This window comes from Haemorhous mexicanus, chromosome 9, assembly GCF_027477595.1.
Source record: "Haemorhous mexicanus isolate bHaeMex1 chromosome 9, bHaeMex1.pri, whole genome shotgun sequence".
NCBI lineage: Eukaryota > Metazoa > Chordata > Aves > Passeriformes > Fringillidae > Haemorhous > Haemorhous mexicanus.
The window spans coordinates 11,681,239-11,702,321 of record NC_082349.1 but is presented as its reverse complement, the minus strand read 5'-3'; the positions used below and the strand labels follow the sequence as shown (position 1 = coordinate 11,702,321).

Below are 21,083 nucleotides of genomic sequence, written 5' to 3'. Positions count from 1 at the left end.
CAGGTAAAGGCAATCTCAGACCATGAAATTAGCCCCAAGGAGTTAAGGACCAGTGCTTGTTCTACTCCCAAACACAGAACATATTTCAACAGTGTCATCACTTATATAAAATCAGAGCAGCACAAACAGAGCGAGCGAAAATCCACAACCACTGAGCTCTGGCAAAGACACAATTCTCCCTTGGTAAAAGAAAAAGCTACACATGACCAGCACTAGTCACATTTCCTAAAGGGCCAGAAAGGTGTGCAAAGAATGCTGAAATGTGCGGGCAGAGAATATTGATAATATATGAAATAATACTTGAAAAAAAATGAAACTAAAAATCTTCTTTTGGAGGAATACTGCTTTGCACATACTCTTTATATTATTTTCTTTTCCTAATATTTTGATTGATTTTAAAATGTCAGGAAACTATTGCTGATTTCATATTGAAGGAAATACAGCAACATTACCATGTTTGGCTGAAAACAGGTTATAGAGCAGCAGAAATTTGTTCCATACTACACTTCCAGACCATTCCAACTCCAAATTAGGACTGTATGAGATTGAAATGCCTTCATGGTAAGCATACAATATTCAAAAAGCCCTGTGGGCATGAATTTCTGCACAGCAATAGCTTCTGCTTTCCCCTGGTGTACTTTTCTCTCAGAGCAGTCAGGTTGTAAAAAGGGGACAAACACCCTTTGCCTCACAAAGGCATTTTGAGACTTAAGTGATACTTGCAACATTTTTCAGAAATGTTCTCATGGAAAGTATTTAGGACACTTTTTGGAAACAGAAGTACTAGAAAATCTAATGAATTTATTCAAGAAAAATTCTGAAACATATGGAGAGCAAACTGAACACAGAGCACATATTTCTGACATTTATCCTTGTTTTTATTGTTAAGATAAAAGCATGCTGTTTGTTTTTTAGAATTTCATCTGCTAACTCTTTCCTTTCTCTTTTTCTACACTAGTGACATCATCTGCAGCAATTTTTAAAGCTTTGCAGAAAATCCTGTGCTCTGAAAGTTTTAATGAATCACGTAAAGAATGTTATTAGACAGGGAGTTTATGCCTCCTTTCTGTAACCTGTAGGACATGCTGGGATAACTTGATTTAAATAAAAAACAAAAAACACAAAGAAAAGAACTCCCTAAATTTAAGGATGGGATACCAACAAGAAACTTGTGAAGAACAAATATGAGCAGTTAAAGATCTTTTCTTGTACTGCAATTGCATGTTTACTGAATTCAATGCACCAGGACAAGGCTGCTCAGGCTCTGAGATCAGTGGTGTCTCTGGTAACTGGTCCCAACTGCACTGAATGCTCCCATAGCCAGGAATGGCTTCCAAAATCTTGAAAATAGAACAGCTGAATCTTTGAACATCTATATAAAAAATTATTTCCCTTCAAACACAAACTAAGCCCCATGCTGGTTAACATCTGAGACTTCACACAAACTGTGTGAAGACATAAGATTGAAGATTCATAATAAATCCCCACTCCTACAGTTATGTTTTCCAGACTGTTGAAAATTCCAAAACCTGCTGAAGATGTGAATTTCTGAGAAAAATTGTACATGCTGCTCTTGTGCACGTTACTCTTCAAATGCAGAGCTGCCTCATGGTTAAAAGCTCAGAGAAGTTGAGTATCATGGGAACTGTGTAGGAGTGATTGTTTTCTAAACACAGGTTGTAGCATATCCCAGTAGTACATCAGGCTCCACAGGAAGCACTGTTATGAATCCTGAGTCACCTTCAAAGGTATGTGCTCTGGATCCATAGATCTGAACAGTTTCACTGTCCTGAAATTGCAGCCAAAATTCTCTATGTGGGATAACAGACACAGAAATTAAAAAAGGCAGAACATCTGCTTTGTTTTCATCTGGGTAAAAATACATATTGAAGATGTGCACAAGCAAGCACCCAGTTAACAATGAGTTCTAAATTAACACAATGAGTCACAAAAATTCTCATTTCCCCTTAGCTTTCCTCCTACCTATGAGGTCTCACATAAGCTCGACTTCTTACTAATTAAATTTTCCATGCAGAATTTGTTTACTCATCTCTCTACATTTTAAGATAAAATACTTGAACATAAGTTCAGGCTAAACTTTTTCTACTTTCAAACAGATTTTCTTTTGCTGGGTTGTTTACTTGTACAAAGCTTTGAGATGACAATATCTTCTAAATATCATTCTGTGAGATACATCAGAGTTCTCATACACCTTTTCTTATAAAAGTAGTTTCTAATAAATTTGACTAGCTAGTGGGTGGATAGATGTACAGAAACTCTTCTCTATCCAAAGCAAGAAATTATTGTAGAGTTACTCCCTGTCTCATAAAGTTGCTATCCTCACTTGAGCACAGGCTCCCAGTCCATCTCATGCAGCTTGATTCCAGTATTTTATTTTACTTAGCACTATAAATTCAGCTCAGAGCACTTTAGGGAGCTTCCATTAGAAACCCCACAGTTACCAGCAACCAAGAGGTATCACACTTAAGCAATAGCAACATTACATTTATCTTCTAATCTGTTTAATATCTCTTAGAAAAGAATTGCTGTGTGACAACAGGTAATAAGTACAGACTTCAATGCTAATCACTCTGTGTTTTTCAAGACAATTACTTCACCTGGCAGCAAGGCTGAATTTTAAAAAATAGATTGATTTATCTTTTTCATTTCTATTCTTTCAAAATTTTAAGCTCCTTTAGGAACATCAAGATCTGTTTTATACACTGTGATCTGAGAAGTGAAAAACATTGAACTATGGAAGATGAACACCAAAGGCTTCATTCAAAATCTATGCTTCTGCTAATTTTTCTCTCCAATACTTTTTTCCTTTGCAACCATCGAATATCCTCACCACCAGCAGCAAAACTGGAAGCCCTGCAATCCAGGTTGCTACCAGGATTGCCAGCATGAGTCACTGACTTACATCATCCTTTCCAAAGGTGGATGTTCATGGGATGTGAGAATCACAGAATCACAGGATATGCTGAGTTGGAAGGGACCCTTAAGGACTGAATCCAGAATCCCATCCATATGCACTATTCCTTCTGAGAGGCATCAGCAATTCTCTCATAACAATAAAAGCTGCAGAGTGTTTAAAGCACAGGATGAAAAAGGTGAGCACAGGGCTATACCAAACACTGGACAAAGATTTAACATACAGTTCATCAGGAGCAGAGAACAGATCCAGTGGCACTTAATGAAGATTTGATAAATTAGAAGACATAGATGGATAAATTCAAAGAACATGTGAAAATGCACAATGATAGAGCAGATCCTGATTATATATTCCTTGTCTTTAATCATTAATTAAAAAGAAACTCCATGGCTATAGTCAGCAACCACTGCAGAATCAATAGGTCTCTAAGCTCACACCAATCTATATGCAGCCACAGCTTTATCACAAAATAATAGCTAATATTGATATTTTTTAATAAAGTTTCACTTCACTGTGTAATTAGTGTAATGTAGTAGGAGCTGTGTTCCTTAAGAGAAGTGCTGGTGCTGTGAGCAGCATTTACTGGCATGTTAATAAAGAATGGACTTCTTCTATTGAGTTCCATCTGCCTAATAGAGAAAAGTGTTCATCTTAATTAGGAAAATCTTCATAAAGAATATAAATGCAGTTACTAATGGGCTGCAGGGAATAAATACAGAACACTCAGGAACAACTGGTGTTTTACCAGGAAATGGAAGAGTGGATATAAACCCCCAAACAGTTGTTAACCATCTGGTGATTGACCACAAATAGCAATAGATGCTGAGGTTTTAAGTGTTTTATAATGAAAAATCTATTTATTTCATTAAGGTTTCATGCTTTAGACCCTCGTTTTTTCAGGTAATAAAGCAGTCTTGACTGACAATGAAACTATTTAAACCCTTCATGAATTAGGATGGACAAATCCATTAGCATTTTTTGAAGGAATTACTTTATAAAAAGAAAGAATGCAAGTGCCAAGCAATAGTTCAAGAAAGATCCACTGTCAAGTACTTTAAAAATGGTCACTATATCAAACACATATTTTGGGGGTTGCTGAGATGCTCAGGGGCAGTTGAGAACCTTTTGCTGACTTTACTGGTGCAGCAGCAATTACATCATCATGATAAAGACTACAGCAAATTGTAAACTGCAATTAATCTTTGTCCTTAGAAGTGTTCCAACAGGCATTATACATTTCCTCTGTCAGTCTGAATCAATTTTTTCATCCTTTTCTTCCTAAAGTTCTGTAATTTAAAGACATTGATATTCCCTAACTCTGCTTGTTTTCTATTCAAAATGAAATGAACTTTTACTCATCTTCCAGAATTTTTTTTTAATGACAATAATACAAAGTACTGATGGGATGCACTTCCCATGTGTCAAAATTTAACTCTCTGAGCCAGATTCAGTGTCAATGTTCACAGCTTCCCAAGGAAAAACTGCTTTCTGCAAATTTTAAGCAACACTTGCTAATCTTTTATATTTCCTACAAATAACTTTGATAGAGAAACCAATACATACATGAAAGCAAGTCCAAAAATGAAAATATCATTACCATAGTATTTCATTCAAGCCAACAACCAGAAACACAGCATAAAACACTGATATTCTGGACACTGACAGCTTTACTGCCTCAATTCACAGAGAATATCACCAAACAATAGAACTTGCAGCTACTTGAACCTCAGAGAATGTAATTTCATTTATTCATTTCAATGACATTTTTACTAGACTATAGCTTCATGTAGATCAGTCAGACACATGAAAAACCACACATTAGCTGAGGTGAAGCTGTGATGACTGCAGTTGTCTTATCAGTGTCAATCCAAACTTTAGATTAATGTAATTTGCAAGCTCTAAATGACAGAGATCTAATACAGATCTCGTATATCACCAAAGTAATAAATAATTAGTGAGCAGAACTGAGGAAAATGGAAGCTTGAACACCACCCCAAATTTTGAATCTTGATGCAGAAGTCAGCAATCAGAATGATACATCTTTCTGCCTTGAATGATAAAACAGCTTTCTCACAACCTTACACATAGCACCATCTGGAATGAACTGAGGAAACCAAGAACTTCTGGAAGAGAAGCACAAAAGCAATTTTGTTTCTACAGAATTGTCCAGGATATCAACAGAAGTCTTTCAGAAACAGTAATCTGACTGCAAATGTGGCTCAGTGAACCTGCCTACTGAAGACATGTGTATGTATAGCTAATAATCTTTTAAAATGTTGTTGAATTGAACTGATTGGGTATGGGATGAGCACTGGCAGAGTTTAGACTGCACATGAAAAGTCCTCTGTCTACCAAACTGGCTGAATTTCCAAACATCCTCTCACATCTCTTACTGGGAATTTTAGCATCTCAGGATACATTTCTTCAGAAGAGCCCAGCAGGCTCTTTTCAGTAGTTAGTACAAGAAGAGTGACTACCATCACCCAGTTGAGGTGTTCTTTGAGCAGTCCCAGCACATCAGCACTGGCTGTTTGCTGGGCTGGACACCTCCCCTGGGCAGTGGGACAGAGGGCTCTGAGCCCACTGCCAGCCCCAAGGGGGACCTGGGGCTGGGCAGGGCTCAGGGGCTGGCCCGAGATGCTTGCAGTGGGAACACAAATGGAGTTCCCTGCAGTCCAGGAAACATCAGACTGCTCTGCTATCAGCACAGATTTATTTTAGCATTGCTTGCTGAAAGTGACTTTTAACGCAGACTGTTTTCTAAATGATCCTTAAAAGACACTCCTTTCTTTCTCATCACCTTCACCTAAGGCAAGAACATCCAGTAGCATTGATCTATTTGCTGCTACTTTTCATTAATTTTACCCTCCCTAAGGGTGGTGAAGCTTTGGTGCCAGCTAATTAAAACCTATTTAGGGATGCTCAGTACACTTTATCAGACCAGAATTAGCTTTGCTGCTTTAATGAAGACTACAGTTTTCTCTGTTATTACCAATTAAATGTTATTATATCATATTGCATTATGTTTGTATTGCATGGCAGAGATATAGATGGCTTTAGAACCACTTATCTGGATTGAGGTACATACAAAGATGGCACATTTAGCAATTATCTAATATCTCTTTAAATCTTTTCACTTGAGTAAATATATATATATAATACACCAGCACATTAGTGAAGCACTGGAAGAAGCTGCCAGCTTTATGCCCCCTCTAGGGAAGTACCAAGTAAAATGCATTAATGAAAAATTGTGAATGTCTGGTAATGAATATTATTTATGTACAACAATTATTCAAAGTGGATGAGCATTCACCACCTTGAACTCGACTGCTTCACTAACAAATACTCTCAGAAAGAACATATGTTCCCCAGATTCTTAACACTCATGCAAGGTTAATTACCCAGTGTGGACAGCCTGTATCAGAGGGTATTTTGTACTACTGTAGAATTAAAAAATGCATTACAAAGTAAAAAACACTGTTTGTTCAAAGTTACTCAGAGGAAATTCTTGTTTCTTCCATGCATCAGTAATAAATCATTTGTCAATACCAGAGCTGTGGATTTTGGGGATGCACCCAGTGAAGTCAGGGATAAAGCTCCCACGTCAGCACTCCAGGACCAGAGCATTTCTGCAGTAGAGAAGTGCAGCACCTACCTGTTAGCTGCCTCTCACAAAATCTTTTAAAAACTTGAGCACCACAAGGATGAAACTGCTGAAAAGTCCCACTAATTACCTAAAAAGATTGTACATCAAAGAGCAGAAACAGAAAACTCATTAAAGGCTCGACAGACTAGAAATCTGCTGCAATCTTACTATGCACTATAGCATACACTGTACAGAAAGACAGTGTTTTAGGATTAAACTAAAATAGATGCAGTTGCAACTCACTCAGTACATTTTAAAATATGAGTTGAAATTGGTTTCCTTCCAGAATTTTTGCTGGAAACATGTCGAACCAGACCTCTGCTCAATCTAATATTCCAAGCAAGGGTTGATGTTTCTCTGAGGAACTGAAGGAATATTTGGCTGAGGAAGCTGAGTCTGTCTGAGCATCATAATAGCCTGGCACAATGTGTGAAAGTATTTTCATCACCCACAAATCTCCTGTGCTCTCCATTTACTGCTTCCACAAATGCCACATACCTCTAACAGTCTCACGACCCTCCCTAGAAACAGAGGACAGGTCCTGCAAATTGAAGATGTTATAGAAAATGAAACAGTTTCCAAACTGAAGTCCCTGATTACTAGGGAACTGCAAGATGTTTTCTTGAGATACAGAAGGCGTTGGCTGGTGATGCATCAATCATTTCCCTTGTTCCTGCATGACAAAATCACTAAATGATGTTAAAAACATCACTAAGTATTTGACGTGGAAAAGCAGGACTAAAGATGAAAGTTTCAGCAGATACAAGGATGTTACCTGGCTGCCACTGTGACAAGTGGTGAGTTTTCCCTTGGTGTCAAAGGGACACACATGCACAAACAACATGAAGGGTCGTGAGACAGGCTCATAAAAATTTATTCCTGCTGCAATGTGAAACTTAAGGAAAGAGAACACGGGCCATTTTGACATTAGGCTGCTTAAGAATTTTGCTATAAGCTCTGAGAGAAGTTCAATCTGGTTTTTACATGAAAAGAAGCATTTGTATTGTGTTAATTGCGTAACTATAAAAACCCGAGATGTGCTAATTTGTTGAAGAGCAATGGATTAGGCTGGAGGGAAGGATACTTTGACATTGAATGATGAGCTGTCCTTCTTTCATAGGAAAAAGAGGAGTTTTTTTTCAAGGTCTCATCTCACAATAAGGATTTTGATGAAGTAATGTAAAGTCACAGTGACCTGACTCACAAATATAAATAAATTTATGTACAGCAATACAATAATGTACCCCTGATCATATTTAGCTTGATTAATATGTAAACAGGATGACTTGGATTATTAAAGGTCATCTTTCAAGAATGGATCTTGTGTATTTATTAGCCTCTGGTTATCAGTTTGTTCAGTTAAACTAAAGAAGCCATGATAACCTTGATACCTTTATGAGATTTACGAGCTCTCTCCAACTCCAGAACCACAGCAGCACTTGGACTTGGTGAAAAGGGGCAGGCTCCTCCTTATGCTCCAGTAGTTTGAAAAATAGGAAAAATCAACTGTCACCAAGTTCTGACAGTTTAATAACATAGTGAAACCAGAATGTTTGATACAACAAGCTTTTCTACTTCAAAAGCTAAGTCAAAATTTCAGACTATGTTAAGCTGTTTGTGAAAACCTGTATCTTTAATTTGGTCAGAATAGCAACAGCCCTCTCCAACCTCAAATTCATGATGCACAAATTTAAAAAATTAATATTAAGGCATAGCAGTGATCTGGAAACTCCTTCCTAGTTAGCTCAAGTAAGAATGTGTGACAGGTGCTCTTCCATGCCAAAACACAGATTACCTGAATTTTTGCAGCTTCGCTACAAATTCTTAAAATTTGTGGTCTTAATTCCACAAATCCAGTTTCTGCTTTGAGCATGCTAGCCCAAACAGTCCTCACACTTTCACCTCATACAGCCTCACTTGAGTAGCATAAATATACATTATCAAGCATAGAAAATAGAATTTCAGCATAATAATGGTAAAAACCTAAATCGATTCCAGTATGTCTGATAACCCATTTTCACCAAGATAGAGAAATAATGTATAACCCTGAGGTCTGTGTTTGAAGAAAAGCTACAGTGAATCTCAACAGAGAAGAAAATGCAATATCCAGAATTATCCTGAGGTTGTGCATTTGGAAATGTTGTTTGTGTAGGTTGATCCTCTTCAAATAAAATGTCCATTTAATCAATAGTAAATTGAGCTGAAAACAACACACAGCTTTGAAAACATTTCAGGAAGACATCCAATATTTTTGGGATTCAAGCCAACAGCAATGGAATGAACAGAAGGTAGCGTAGGTGGGGTAAATGGGGCCTAGCTGCTGCCTCATCAAATGCTTATAACAGTCAAACCCGTATAACAATCCATTAAAAACATATCTGGGGACTCATTTAGTAGCTGACATCCCGCCTGGACTTTCCTCACGCATCTTTTGTCAAACATTATGAATGCTCCTCGTGTTTAAACTCACCGGTCCTTTCCCGTCTCCCTCTTAAACACCGCGTCGCAGTAACTCATGCGCTTCTCCGTCGTCACGTAGATTTTGGCACTTGGGTAGCTGTCAACAGTTTTCTTCAGCATGTTGTACACAATGCCATTTCCATCCCTCCTCATGTTTCGAAAGGGACCCCAGATCACGTAGACGGTGTTGTTGGTTTCTTTGAAAAAGTACTCGGGGTTCTTGAGCAGGAGAGGCACACTTGTGTGGGAGACCACTCTTACGGTTGTCCTCTTCCCAACATCTTCCTCATAGCCCTTTGTGGGAGCATTGTTCATCCTCCATATGCAGGAGGACTTGTCTATCTCAGTGCCCACCCTCTGGCCAGCCATCTGTCCCGAGTTGGAAACAATGGCACAGAGGTCACAGTCAAGTTGTAGAGGCTGGAAGACAGGAAACAATAATTTATATTGCAAGTTTTTCTCTGTAAAATGTGAAGACTGAAAATTCAGTTAGAAGAAAAAGAGGTGCAGTACAACACCTGTTGTGTATAGATAGCAATGCTTCTCTTTAAAAAAACAAAACCACAATCCCCACGTGGCAGAGCTGCTCGAAAACTCTACCACTACAAATGCAAACCTTTTCAGTGAAATAGAAAAGTTCCAATCTTTGCCTCTGTTCCCACCTTGCAAAGTCAACTATACAGATAATAATTCCTTTTTTCCCTCTAAATGTTGCTCTTTTCACTAAAAAAAACAAGGAAACAGTAGAAAGCAATATTTAGATCAGTGGCTTCTCTTTTAACAAGGTGTTGCCGGCAGCAATAGGAAAAAACCTAATGAGAAAGTAATACTGGAAGTTTAACTGTACATTAATTGTGTTTGTGTCGAATGAACAGTTCCCAAATTTGTGACAGAAGTTGAATGCAAAATGTATCTCTAAAAAGCAATCTAATAGTATGAAAATCCTGTAGTTGGAAAGGAGATGTGGACAGAGGAGTGTGTTGTTCTCTCCAGAGAGTGGTTATGATCCATGGAAAATGAGAGGTAGAGAGACTGGTGACATCTGAACTAGGAACTTAATCCTGAGAAAACTATAGTCAAAGACAGTATTTTGTGATCATGTTCTGGGGTGCTATTACTCCAGTATGAATTGAAAATACCAAAAAAAAAATCTAACAGAGATATAAGGACCTATCTGATGTTCCATTTGTCAAAGTATTAAGAGTAAATGTCTTTTCGTTGTTTTGTACCTACAGACTAAAAGGAAATGCCCTCTATTTAAATTGGATTGTATAAAGAGCTCAGTTAGAAATTGAAATCAAATGAAAACTAGACCCATCAAAAAAAAAAACCCAACAGAAGGTCATCTAGGTCAGAGAAAACCTACAATTTTTTGTATGGTCACAGACTTGATCCTCTGTCATGCTCACAACTGGGAGGCAGTGACCTCAGTTCAGTGTTTTTTAAGAAAAATTCCCTTCACGTTGTTGAACATTTACTCTGACAGGATTCTAGGTGCTTTTCTGGTCAGACTTGTGGTTATTTCTCTTCAAAATCAAACCTTATTTAGCTGCTGTGGATGAATAGCCTGCCTACATTTGACCACTATAACCTTAGGATCCAATTGCTGGCAAAAAACCGAATTCTTTGATAAGGGGGAATAATGCAAGGACAAGAGACAAACATCTTAAGAAAGCCAAACTGTAAGAGCTAAAATATCTCATCTTTGGGTGACAAATATTGTACTGAATTAAGGTGCATCCTGCATGACTTGTGCAGTAAACCTTGAAATTTCAAAGCTTTGATTTTTCTGGTTTTGATTGATTTGATTTCGCTATGTAGCTGGTTCAGGAAAACATTCTTTCCTAAATCAGTAGCTAAAGATTCTTGATTGAATGCAAAAGCATTGTCAATGTTTCCTTTACAGAACACTATGCATTTTTTTAGAGCTGGTATAGTTTTAGAGAGCTGTCCTACATGGCTCTCTGACAGCAGGGATGAAATCCCAGGAGATGCAGCTGAATGCAGCAGCCTTTCTGTTTACTGCTTACTTACAGAAATTCTCTCTAAGATATATTATGAGGACATGGCTGGATGACCTAAACAAATCCATGAGCATAACTCATATTCTAGGATGAAGTGAATTGTTACAGACCCAGTAGATTAATTTATAGCTTTCAGGCTGAACTTTCAAACTAACAAATGCTGAATATGAAACTGCTAGATAGGAAAAGCCAATTTGGTCAACAATCTGGTTCCATTTAAATTTGTCTCAGCCTCAGAGCTTCTTTTTTCACTAAATTCTTCCTTCTCCATTAAAATGGAGCCGCTCTCTTAAATTTAGAATTGTTTGAATTTCCTCACCTTAGTTAGAAATGCATTGCACATTTTCTATTCACTCAGTGCAACTGTTCTGCTTGAATAAGCTGAGTACACTCACTCCTGCAACTGTGTCCCCTGGTTTTCTAGCTCTTTTGTTGTGATTCATTTATCTTGTTCCAATTTATAAAGTGCTTTCATAATACTGCATGCCTACACTAGGTCAACATATAATCTGCTCTTCTTGAACAGAGTCAGAGGCTAACCCTCTCTCCCAGCTCTATCTCACAATAAATATTTTTTACAATGTAGAGATTTTACATGTCCCAATATGCACATTTCCCAGAGCTCCCAGACAGAGTTAGAAGACTGACACCCAGGATAGATATTCCACTGACTCCAGAATCATCCACTGTCTTTATCATCTTTTTGCATCATATCTCCCTCAACATATGAGAAAACACACATCAATATTCACTCACTGAACCCCATTTGGAGACAGGCCACCAGTTTGTGGTGCTGGTTTGTCACAGTTGAGAAGGGTGGTTTTGGAAACACACACATACAATACAAAGGGGTCTGCCAGGCAGTCCTGGCTGCCCTCTCATCTGCAGAGATGATCCAGCAGCAGTGGGACTGAAACAGACTGGCAGGACCACACTGAAACTTGTGCTGTTACTGCTTATCCTCAGAAGGACCCAGAAAATCAGGCCAAGGTTCACCTCTGACAAGATCTTCATTCACTTGCACCATAGATACACGAGTTACAACATTAAGAACCATTCAGGTTTTCTTCTCTTGTCATGTAGTTACAGACATTTATCCCACCTCCAAACACCAAAGGGGCTGAGCTATCATTGCTGCTAGAAAACTGCTCATTTTTTTGCTGACCAAAAGGATGTAGAAGACCTCAGCAGAGAAGCTGGGAATGGTTCTGACAAATAGTCCCATCTTTTTCCTGAATGATACATTGTGACTGTTGAGGAACACTTATATTTTAATCAGTAAAGAAAATGAAATGTCTGACCTTTCTACATCCTGTGCAAGCTTACAGACAATAGAAAAGATAATTAAAACTGTGAATTAGAACTTGCAAAACAGTGCCATTTCTCTAGCAAAGAGAAATAGCTGTGTAATAAAGGTCACTTATCAAACAGTTCTAGTTATTAAATCTTTGCATTTAGCACTGAAGTGGCTTCACAGAATCAAAGGTCAAATCATTAAAGAACAAAATCAGCCAGAATTAGAAAAGGTCACAAGCAAATCCAACTAAAGTAGGTCACAAAACATGATTCTCTTCCACACAGGATTTCATTATTTGGAAAATTGCTTACTTTCCAAATTTAACAACTCCGCCACTATTTCCAGTGTCTCCACAAGGAGACTGAAATTCCAGCTACAGAACCATTTAACCATTTGCATGGATGGATTTCCCAATGGCACAGATCTTGGCTCACCAAGTTTCCCAGGCACAGCCCTGTACATCTGCTGAGGTCCAGGTGGGGATGATCTCAGGCCAGGTCTCTGAACCACAGAATAGCGTCTGGGCAGACCAGACACACGCCAAGCTCTGGTCTCAGCTGAGACTGCCAGATTCACTTCCCAGCTGGACCAAACCCAGCTCAGGACCACTGCAGATGGAATTTCCACTAATGAAAAGCTGAATTTCTCTTGTGGCTCCTTAGCACTATAGACTGGCAGTGCGCTCTCTCCAGCCACCAACTGTTCCGCTCTGAATCCCACAACTAATCACGCAGATAGTTGGGAAACTCACACTCAACTTTCTCAATTGTTACTTTAACAATATGATTGTAATTTTGTAAATTGGACGCAATGCCCATTCACTACATAATGAGGCAATTATTAGCAGCTTGCCACATATTAATTTGCTCCTTTAATGTTGAAACAAATGAGATCTTTTCTTATAATCATCCTATTTGAGTGAATTCTAACAAAGCCGATTGAACAAAGCTCCAGAGAGACTTTCTTTATTTCAATGCCATTTATTCTTCTACTCTTCTTGCATGTCTTTAGAGTTTCAGAGGATACAACATTTATAATGATGCCAATAGGGAATAGATTTTGCCTTTATTCTTCTTGATGTTCTTTTGAGGTCTTTGAAATGAAAGGTACAAGAGAGGCATTAACCGTCTGGCATTGTTTTTATTGCTTTCCTCTACTTTACAAGCAAAAAATGTATTTTAATTTTTCCTGTGTTTCAGTGATTAAACAAGCTGGTTTTATCTACACTTACTCAATTTCTGCAGACCTCTGATTGGGAGAAAAGACTTGCCAAGCTTTTCTAGGAAAAAATTCAGCACATTGAAAGAAAAGAAAGATAGTATTTGTGTATTCACCCAGCAAGAACTACCAAATTAGTACAGCACTGTATCTAACTTACATTATATTACTAACATCAAGCAAAAAATGATAGAAATTATAAAAATGACAGGTCTTATTACCCTGAGTTTGTGTTTGTTCCCTCTTCCCCCCTATGGCAGTATTGTGGGTTTTTTTACCTTCAGCATTTGATTTTGGTCCTAGCCCTCAGCATCACATCTCAGAAAACATCTGTCTTCATAAAATTTAATGTTAAGATTTCATAAAGATTTTAACATTTTGACATTATTTTGAAATAAGCAGAGCATCAACATGCATCCATTTCCAAATAAATAGAATATGATCTGCTTTTTCATACGACAGTTCCTGAGACTCAAGTGCCTGGGATATTTTATTTAGATGAATGTCACTGATATGTACATGAGTTCTGGCAGAAAGTTTTTATTTAAATTGAATGAATTGGTAGGGAGTGCATAGGAGGCACATAATGGGACTAATCTTACAGCAGGAGACTGAATAAATAACTGCATTTGAAAGTCTCTCTGTATGTACTGACCCAGTTGTTACAGAACTGTTTGATTTGCAGCTCTTGTCACAGCTCCTTAAAGGGGCTGTACCAGCCCTTTGCCTGAACAAGTATCTTGTGGATTCCTCATGTCAGTGGTAAAAAGACAGAAAAACAAAGGAAAGACTTTGAGCAGAGGTTGAAACTTGTGGTCCAAAATCACCCACCCCATCTAAACTTTCAACCAGCAAGTGTATTTTTGAAACATGTTAGTTTTCTTTCTCATGGAAAGGGAAAAAAAAACCAAACCAGAAACTCAAACCTTCCAAACACGAATCACAGTGCAAAGTGATGCAGTGTCATCTTTCTCACTTCTGAGGCGGCTCCAGACAACTCCATGCCAGCTCCTACCTCTTTCAAGATACAGCACAGCAAATGCTCACCAGAATGCTGTTGATTTTGCTGCTCCTACTGGGAACAATAGAGGCAGCTTTGAAACAAAGCAAGAATTAAGTACATCTCCTGATACCAAGAGCCGAAAACCAAATGCCTCAAATATACGTGAGAAAACTCTGAGTAGAAAGAATCAAGTATGTAACCTGTAAAGAATATAAATGTATTTTAAGTATTTTCCACTACTTTATTATAAGGCAAAAATTGAGAAGTCAAATATCATGATAATCTCACAAAACAAAATTTACAAGAATTGAATAAAGCCATATCCAGCTTGATCAAAATATCTTAACTTTCTATGTTTCAAAAATTGTATTTAATAATTTTCTAAAATAGAGTTTAAATGCTCCCCCAATTGAAAATTTTGCTTTATTGTGAAAAGGGGAAAGAATGGGAGTTCACATTAACAAAACAGTCCCTTTCACTTTTTTAATTTTTCCTGATTTCCAGCTGAAACTCTATGGAAACTGACACCTTTTAAATAAGCCTACACTAGTATTTTCTTCTGGAATAACAAACTATTGGAACACTCTTGATAGCTCTATTGGTAAAAAGGCTTAAAAACACAAAGGTGGCAGGGAGTAAATAAGAACAGGAGAAACTGTTCTGCCTCTGCATGGAGGGTTAATGAAGCAAGGAAGCTGCCAGATTCAGGGCTTCAAGTACAACAGAGAGACCCAGGAGAGGCAGAGCTCAGAGGACGGGTGGTCAACAGCTCTGAAGGACTTAGGGCCCTGAGAGAGAGGCAGGTGAAGAAAGTTTTGCCCTAAGGCATTTCCTGAAGGATGTGGAGACCTGTCCTGCAGGTGCACTCTCAGTCAGCCTGCAGAAGACCCATTTTCCCTTGGTCTCAGGCGCCTGGCAAACTGCCCTGTCCCTAGGCAGGATGGCAGAAGGGACGTGCTCTTATTTACATCAGTGTCACAGAAGGGGGAGAAATAAATGGAAAGAGCACACAGCAGAGAAAGAGAACAGAAAAAATTTCAGACACCTGTGAAATGGCAGAATGTAGTTTAGTGTTAAAAGGGAAACAGGTAAGGGGAAGAAGGATTTGAGAAAAACTGATATATATGGCTGAGAAGATAAACCGTGGTGTTTGGGAATGCAATCCAGCAAAGAAGAACCAAAACTCCTGAACTTATAAACTAACTGTTGTGAAGAAAACTAAATCAGACATGTCAGTCAAATAATTTAGGAATGAAGAGGCAGAGATAAAAGCTTTTGTCCTTTACACTGCAACTGCCCAAGGAGAAAACAGATGAAAATGGATAAGTTCAGTCCAGTATACAGTACTATAGTTTGTAGGTAACCAGAAACCCTGACATCCCTAGGCATGCAGATGTCTGCACCTTCAGATCCACACAATGAACACCTCTGAAATGGAAGAAAAGCAGAATACTCTCTGGCATATATATTTAAAAAATCAGCATAAAGAGACAAGTACACCAAGAACATATGTGGAAATGCTCCTGTCAAACACTGGTGAGGATTGAATTGTTATGGAAGGGAGGCAAACTCCATCATGCACACCCTATGCAGACAAGCTCACAAAGCAGGCACTAAAATACCATTCACTCTGAAAAACAGCCTATGAAAAAATTAGCTTCACACCTGAACAAAATGGAAAACCAACCAAACAACATTAGTTCTAGAGTACTCCTGACTTCATCCCAAAGGTTTAGCTGATGACCATAAATAACCAGAATGTTTGTGACACTTCATCTATCACCCATTAACAAACACACAGGGTTTAAAATATCATGACTTTGTAATAGTTCAAAAGCCGGGAATTCTTCCAACCAAATACTGCCTGCTGAATGCTGAACCCAGTAAGTCATTTATCTTAACATCCACCACTTTGTTCACCTGCCCTCAGTACTACGTGATGACTCTTGAATTTTGTGCACAAAAGTTACTGGAAAAACACCACGTAAACGAGACACTGTCCATCAAACAGCACAAACAACTCAGAGTACAACACAAGCTGATCCTAACAATGGCACCCCTTTTGTCACTCTGCTGCAGAACTGTATTTGCAAGAGTACCTTTGCTACCAGCAAAACATGTCACTTGATTCAGCAGGTTATTGGTATCATAATATTTAACTCTAATTCATCTTCTGCAATTCTCTGTATCACATTTCTTTTCTGCTTTTTACATTTAGTAATAAGAAAGATAACAACTGTTTCTTCTCTATACAGACATATTTGCTCAGCAAACAATATAAACCACCAGGAGGTAAAATGTCACAACTCAAGGACTCAAGGAGACAAAAGGGAGGAATGTCCTGTTAGCACACACGCTGAATAGCAAATGAATCTCAGTACAAAAGGACAAAAACAATTTTTCACACCCAATAACATGTGTGGCAGCAGAGCAGAGGTAACATGTAACACATAATCCTTCCTTACAGAGTGGACTCTACAAAGACATCCTTGACAGCAACCAAGGCCAAAAGAACTCCACCCACAAAAACTGTTTTTCCTTTGCAAGTAATAGTAAATATCTCTGCAAAACAATTAATGGGAATTTCTACAGTGAAGATGCCTACTGGAAGACTATGTCTAAGGAATTCTCTGTCACATATGGAAAACATGAGTTACTCTAACTGCTGACTTTAATTTGTATTTATTATAAATACCCGCAGATGGCGGTAAAGTATATAATGTATACAGCAGATTTGTTCCAAGTTTGCTTCCTCTAACAACCTCCTATTATCAGCACTCACCATTAATCATGGACCATTATCTAGGAACTTAGTTGGCTGAATCACAGATGCAGTAATGCCTGTAAGGCCTCTAATCTAAATACAGTTGAAAAAATTAGACTCACAAATAAACTAGGGGACTTCTAATATGAAGCTTACATCTTATTTCAGGTCAATTTATTTGGGATTTGATATGGGGAAACAATATCAAGGTAAGCAGCAAAAGCTATCAGAAAAACTCTCTTTTATTAAACCCCCCCCTCCTTCTTTCCCATGAAAACCCACCTAACAGGCTGGAAGCCTAACCTCTAATTTATTTTGGTTCCATGCTGTCTAGACCTATTATTTAATTTTGTCTTTCTTGGTGGTCTATCTGACAAATTATTTGTATGCATGGATGGAAAGTGATAAGCTAAAATGCTAATTATCCATTTTTTCTGAAATTAAAAGAATTATAATATCCATGCCAGGAATGAGAATAAGGTTTTTTACAATAGCTTTAAAACCAGTGGCATTTTTCATTTGACAAAATGAGATTTAAGAAGCTTTTTAAGTCCAGTGTTTTTAATTGGAGGATGCCTTATCTAAAAGAGAATACACATTTACTTCTGACCACATTTATTTGCTTTCACTGGTACACTGGCAATATTTGCAGTACCACCCTATGACTGTCATCAGTAAAAATGTTTGAAATTTTCTCTAAAAATGTAATTTCAGGTTAAAATTTCACTTAGAAAGTCTTAGACAAAAAATTTAAATGTTTGAAATATCTTCTATTTTAAAATAATAAAATCATTTCCATTTCAGAAAGATACAGAATTAAATCACCATTTTGTCAGACACCTGAAATTTCAAACACTATGGCAACGGGCACTAAGACAAAAATTTTAAATGGATTAGAAAGTTCTGCTTAAATTATTAGGCAGATGTGTTTTACATTTTCTTAAGTCATTAAAGAAAGCCATTGAAGCATAGCTGCATATTTTAAAACTTTGAAATTTAAGGTCTGTTTAAAAAAAAAAAAAAATCAGTGTACGTATCCTGACTTCTGATTGCTTTTGCATCACTGCCTTGGTGCGTATGTCCACCAAGCACCTTTTGATCAGAGCAGATTTCATGCAGACAAGAGTCTGAATCACGGGCTAACAACACCTGCAGGAACTCGGTAAGCGGAAACTCGCGTGGGAACCACTGGGATTAAGTGACTTGTAAATAATGGAAAGATCCTTCTGTGTCAGATCTTTCTCATGGAGCTCGACAGGGCAGCTTCTGCTCCTGCCACATCCCAAACAGGCTCACGGAAAAGCCTTTACTGGAGAAAAGCCCCTGAGCTCAGTGGCCTCTGTCAAACCTTACTGAAGTCAAGATCCCTGGGCACGTCTGTGCATCCTCAGCACAGAGCTCAGAACCAAACCACGGCCTGAGGTGCTGACTAACACACACACACACAAATGAGCTGGTAAGTTATGAGGTGAAACCTGCTAGAAGCAATTGCCAAACAAAATCTTATTAAAAGATGAAAATAATAAACCCTATCAATCTTTTCTCCACTACATAGTCTGGCCTGACAGGGACATAGTTCCAAGATATTAACAAGACTACTTCCAAAATGGGTATTTATAATCATATAGCCCTTCTACCTATAATTTACATTTTTTAAGAGAGGAGTTAATTTTTAGTCCTTCATACATCTTCAAAGAAAAATACCACTGCAATATATCTATACACTGACTTTCTGGGTAAATCTACGGCACATTCATTGCCTCCACTACAGTTAAAAGTAAAACTCCCACTGACATGACCAAAGACTTCATGCAGACTTCTCCCAACATAGGAATTTTGGGAAGACAAATTTGGATTTGCAGTTCATGGATGGACAAGGTTACAAAATCATGGTGCTACTCCTTCGCCTGGGCAGCAGCAGAGGCCTCTCAGCTGGATTCAGCTTCAAGCCAAGAAAAGGATGCAGAGTACTTTCTGGATATAAGTTACCTGCTCACAAAGCCAGAACACAGTGCTCCTTCTCTGTGTGTGAGCACACATACTGATATTCTGGGCTGGATGGACTTCCCTGGTCCATGCTGAAACTATTTCCTGCCCCAAGTCTGTCTCTGGGATGGAAGCCTTGGAGGCCGTGTTGGCTTCCCTGCTGGCATCACATTCTACACTTCCACTCTGCTTGTGAGTGCACAGAGCTTGTGGAGGTTTTTTGTTTTGTTCTTTTAGACTGTTGGCTTTAATGTAGCTTGTGATTCCTGGTGCTTCCAAGGACTGTAATGACAGCAGGATCTTTGAAACTTGAAAAGCAATCTTAAAGGTCAACACCTAAGCTCATCAGTGGCTCTGTAACTCACACTGATGCAGCAATGACTACCATGGCTCTGACAAAACAGGTTCTTGGGGAGAGCAACTTGAGAAAGAAAATCAGAGCCCTCTGAGAGCATCTGCCTGCTGTGGCTTGCTGGCACTATGAATATGGCAGAATACATCTCAGCTGAGGGCCTGGAAAGAGAAGAGGCCATGGAATACTGAGGACTGCCTTCTAAGCAAACAAGTTGCGCCTCTCCTTTTGTCCTCCTTCTGGAGCAATGCTGCTCCACACTACAGGCTCTATTCCACCTCAAGTACCAACAGCTCCCAGCTGCACACTGGGAACTGAGAGGGGAAGTTCTACCTCACTGCCACAAAGCTGGTGGGAGGGACTCGGGGATGCAGCTGAGTAAGGAAAAAATATCAGCTAAAGTCAAATAATTATAAAATAATCATCCAAAGAAAATGAACAGGTGTCCAGGTTACAGCTTATGCTGAGGAAAAGCATAGAAATAACATTTCTTCACTTCTGTGAACAGTATACAAGAGAAAACTTCTCCATGCTCAATGTGAGCTCTATGGTCTCCTTTGCTTAGTGACTTTAAAAAAAGCCCATACACGTACATGTGAATTAACAACATCAAAAGGAGCAAGCCAGAGAGATGGAGGGTCTGGATTACGTATTAATTTTACTCTAAGAAAATATTTACAAAGCAAATGTGCAAGTTTTGGCATCCCCTCTCTCTGAGTCATACAACTGTAGAATTAAAGATGCAGCATGAAGAAGTTTGTGTGTGTCTGTGTTCAGCTACCCCAGCACACATGGTGGCAGACATTCACAGTGTTCTCATGGCTACAACAGACCAGGGCAGATGAGTGGAAGGAAAAAAAACTGATGGACTACTTATATCCCATTAAAAAAGAATCCTGTTTTCAAGGAAAGCTCTTTTATGACAGAGGGCAATTAAGCTTTGAAACAGGTGCCCAAAGGAGTCTTTGTTCCTAGAGATTTTCAAAGCTTGAAGAGGCAGAGACCTGACCTAACCTTGATGTTAGTCCTATTTATAGTTGATATTGGACAAGATGGTCTCCAGAGGTTATTTCCAACATACTTTTTTTCAGTAATTCTATAGTTCTATCACTATGAAGAATCAAGGGGAAGCTCAATGAATTTTAATGAAAAAGACAGCACACATTTTTAATAATGAGGACTATTCAATGTCCTGGGGAACTTTTTCAGAAATAAAAGAACTCAAAATGACAACAAAATTTTGAAAATTGAGTAATTAGTGAAAAATTATTCTTTTTTTTTCCTTGTCTGTTTTTGGTTCTTTCTACTGCCTGTCACACACAAAATCATACAAAATACAGCAGGAGAGATAAACATTCCTAAAATGAAAATGGGCAAAAGATTTGATCTGCAAGTCCT

General features: G+C 38.3%; 1 protein-coding gene across 1 annotated transcript in view; it reads right to left on the bottom strand.

The window, feature by feature from the left end:
- The window catches only part of ST6GALNAC3 (ST6 N-acetylgalactosaminide alpha-2,6-sialyltransferase 3), a 214,314-nt gene that overhangs the window by 67,358 nt on the left and 125,873 nt on the right, over positions 1-21,083 (bottom strand). The window contains exon 3 of the mRNA XM_059854042.1: positions 9,052-9,461. Coding sequence (XP_059710025.1) covers positions 9,052-9,461 — 410 coding nt within the window. The remainder of the gene's footprint in view (positions 1-9,051; positions 9,462-21,083) is intronic.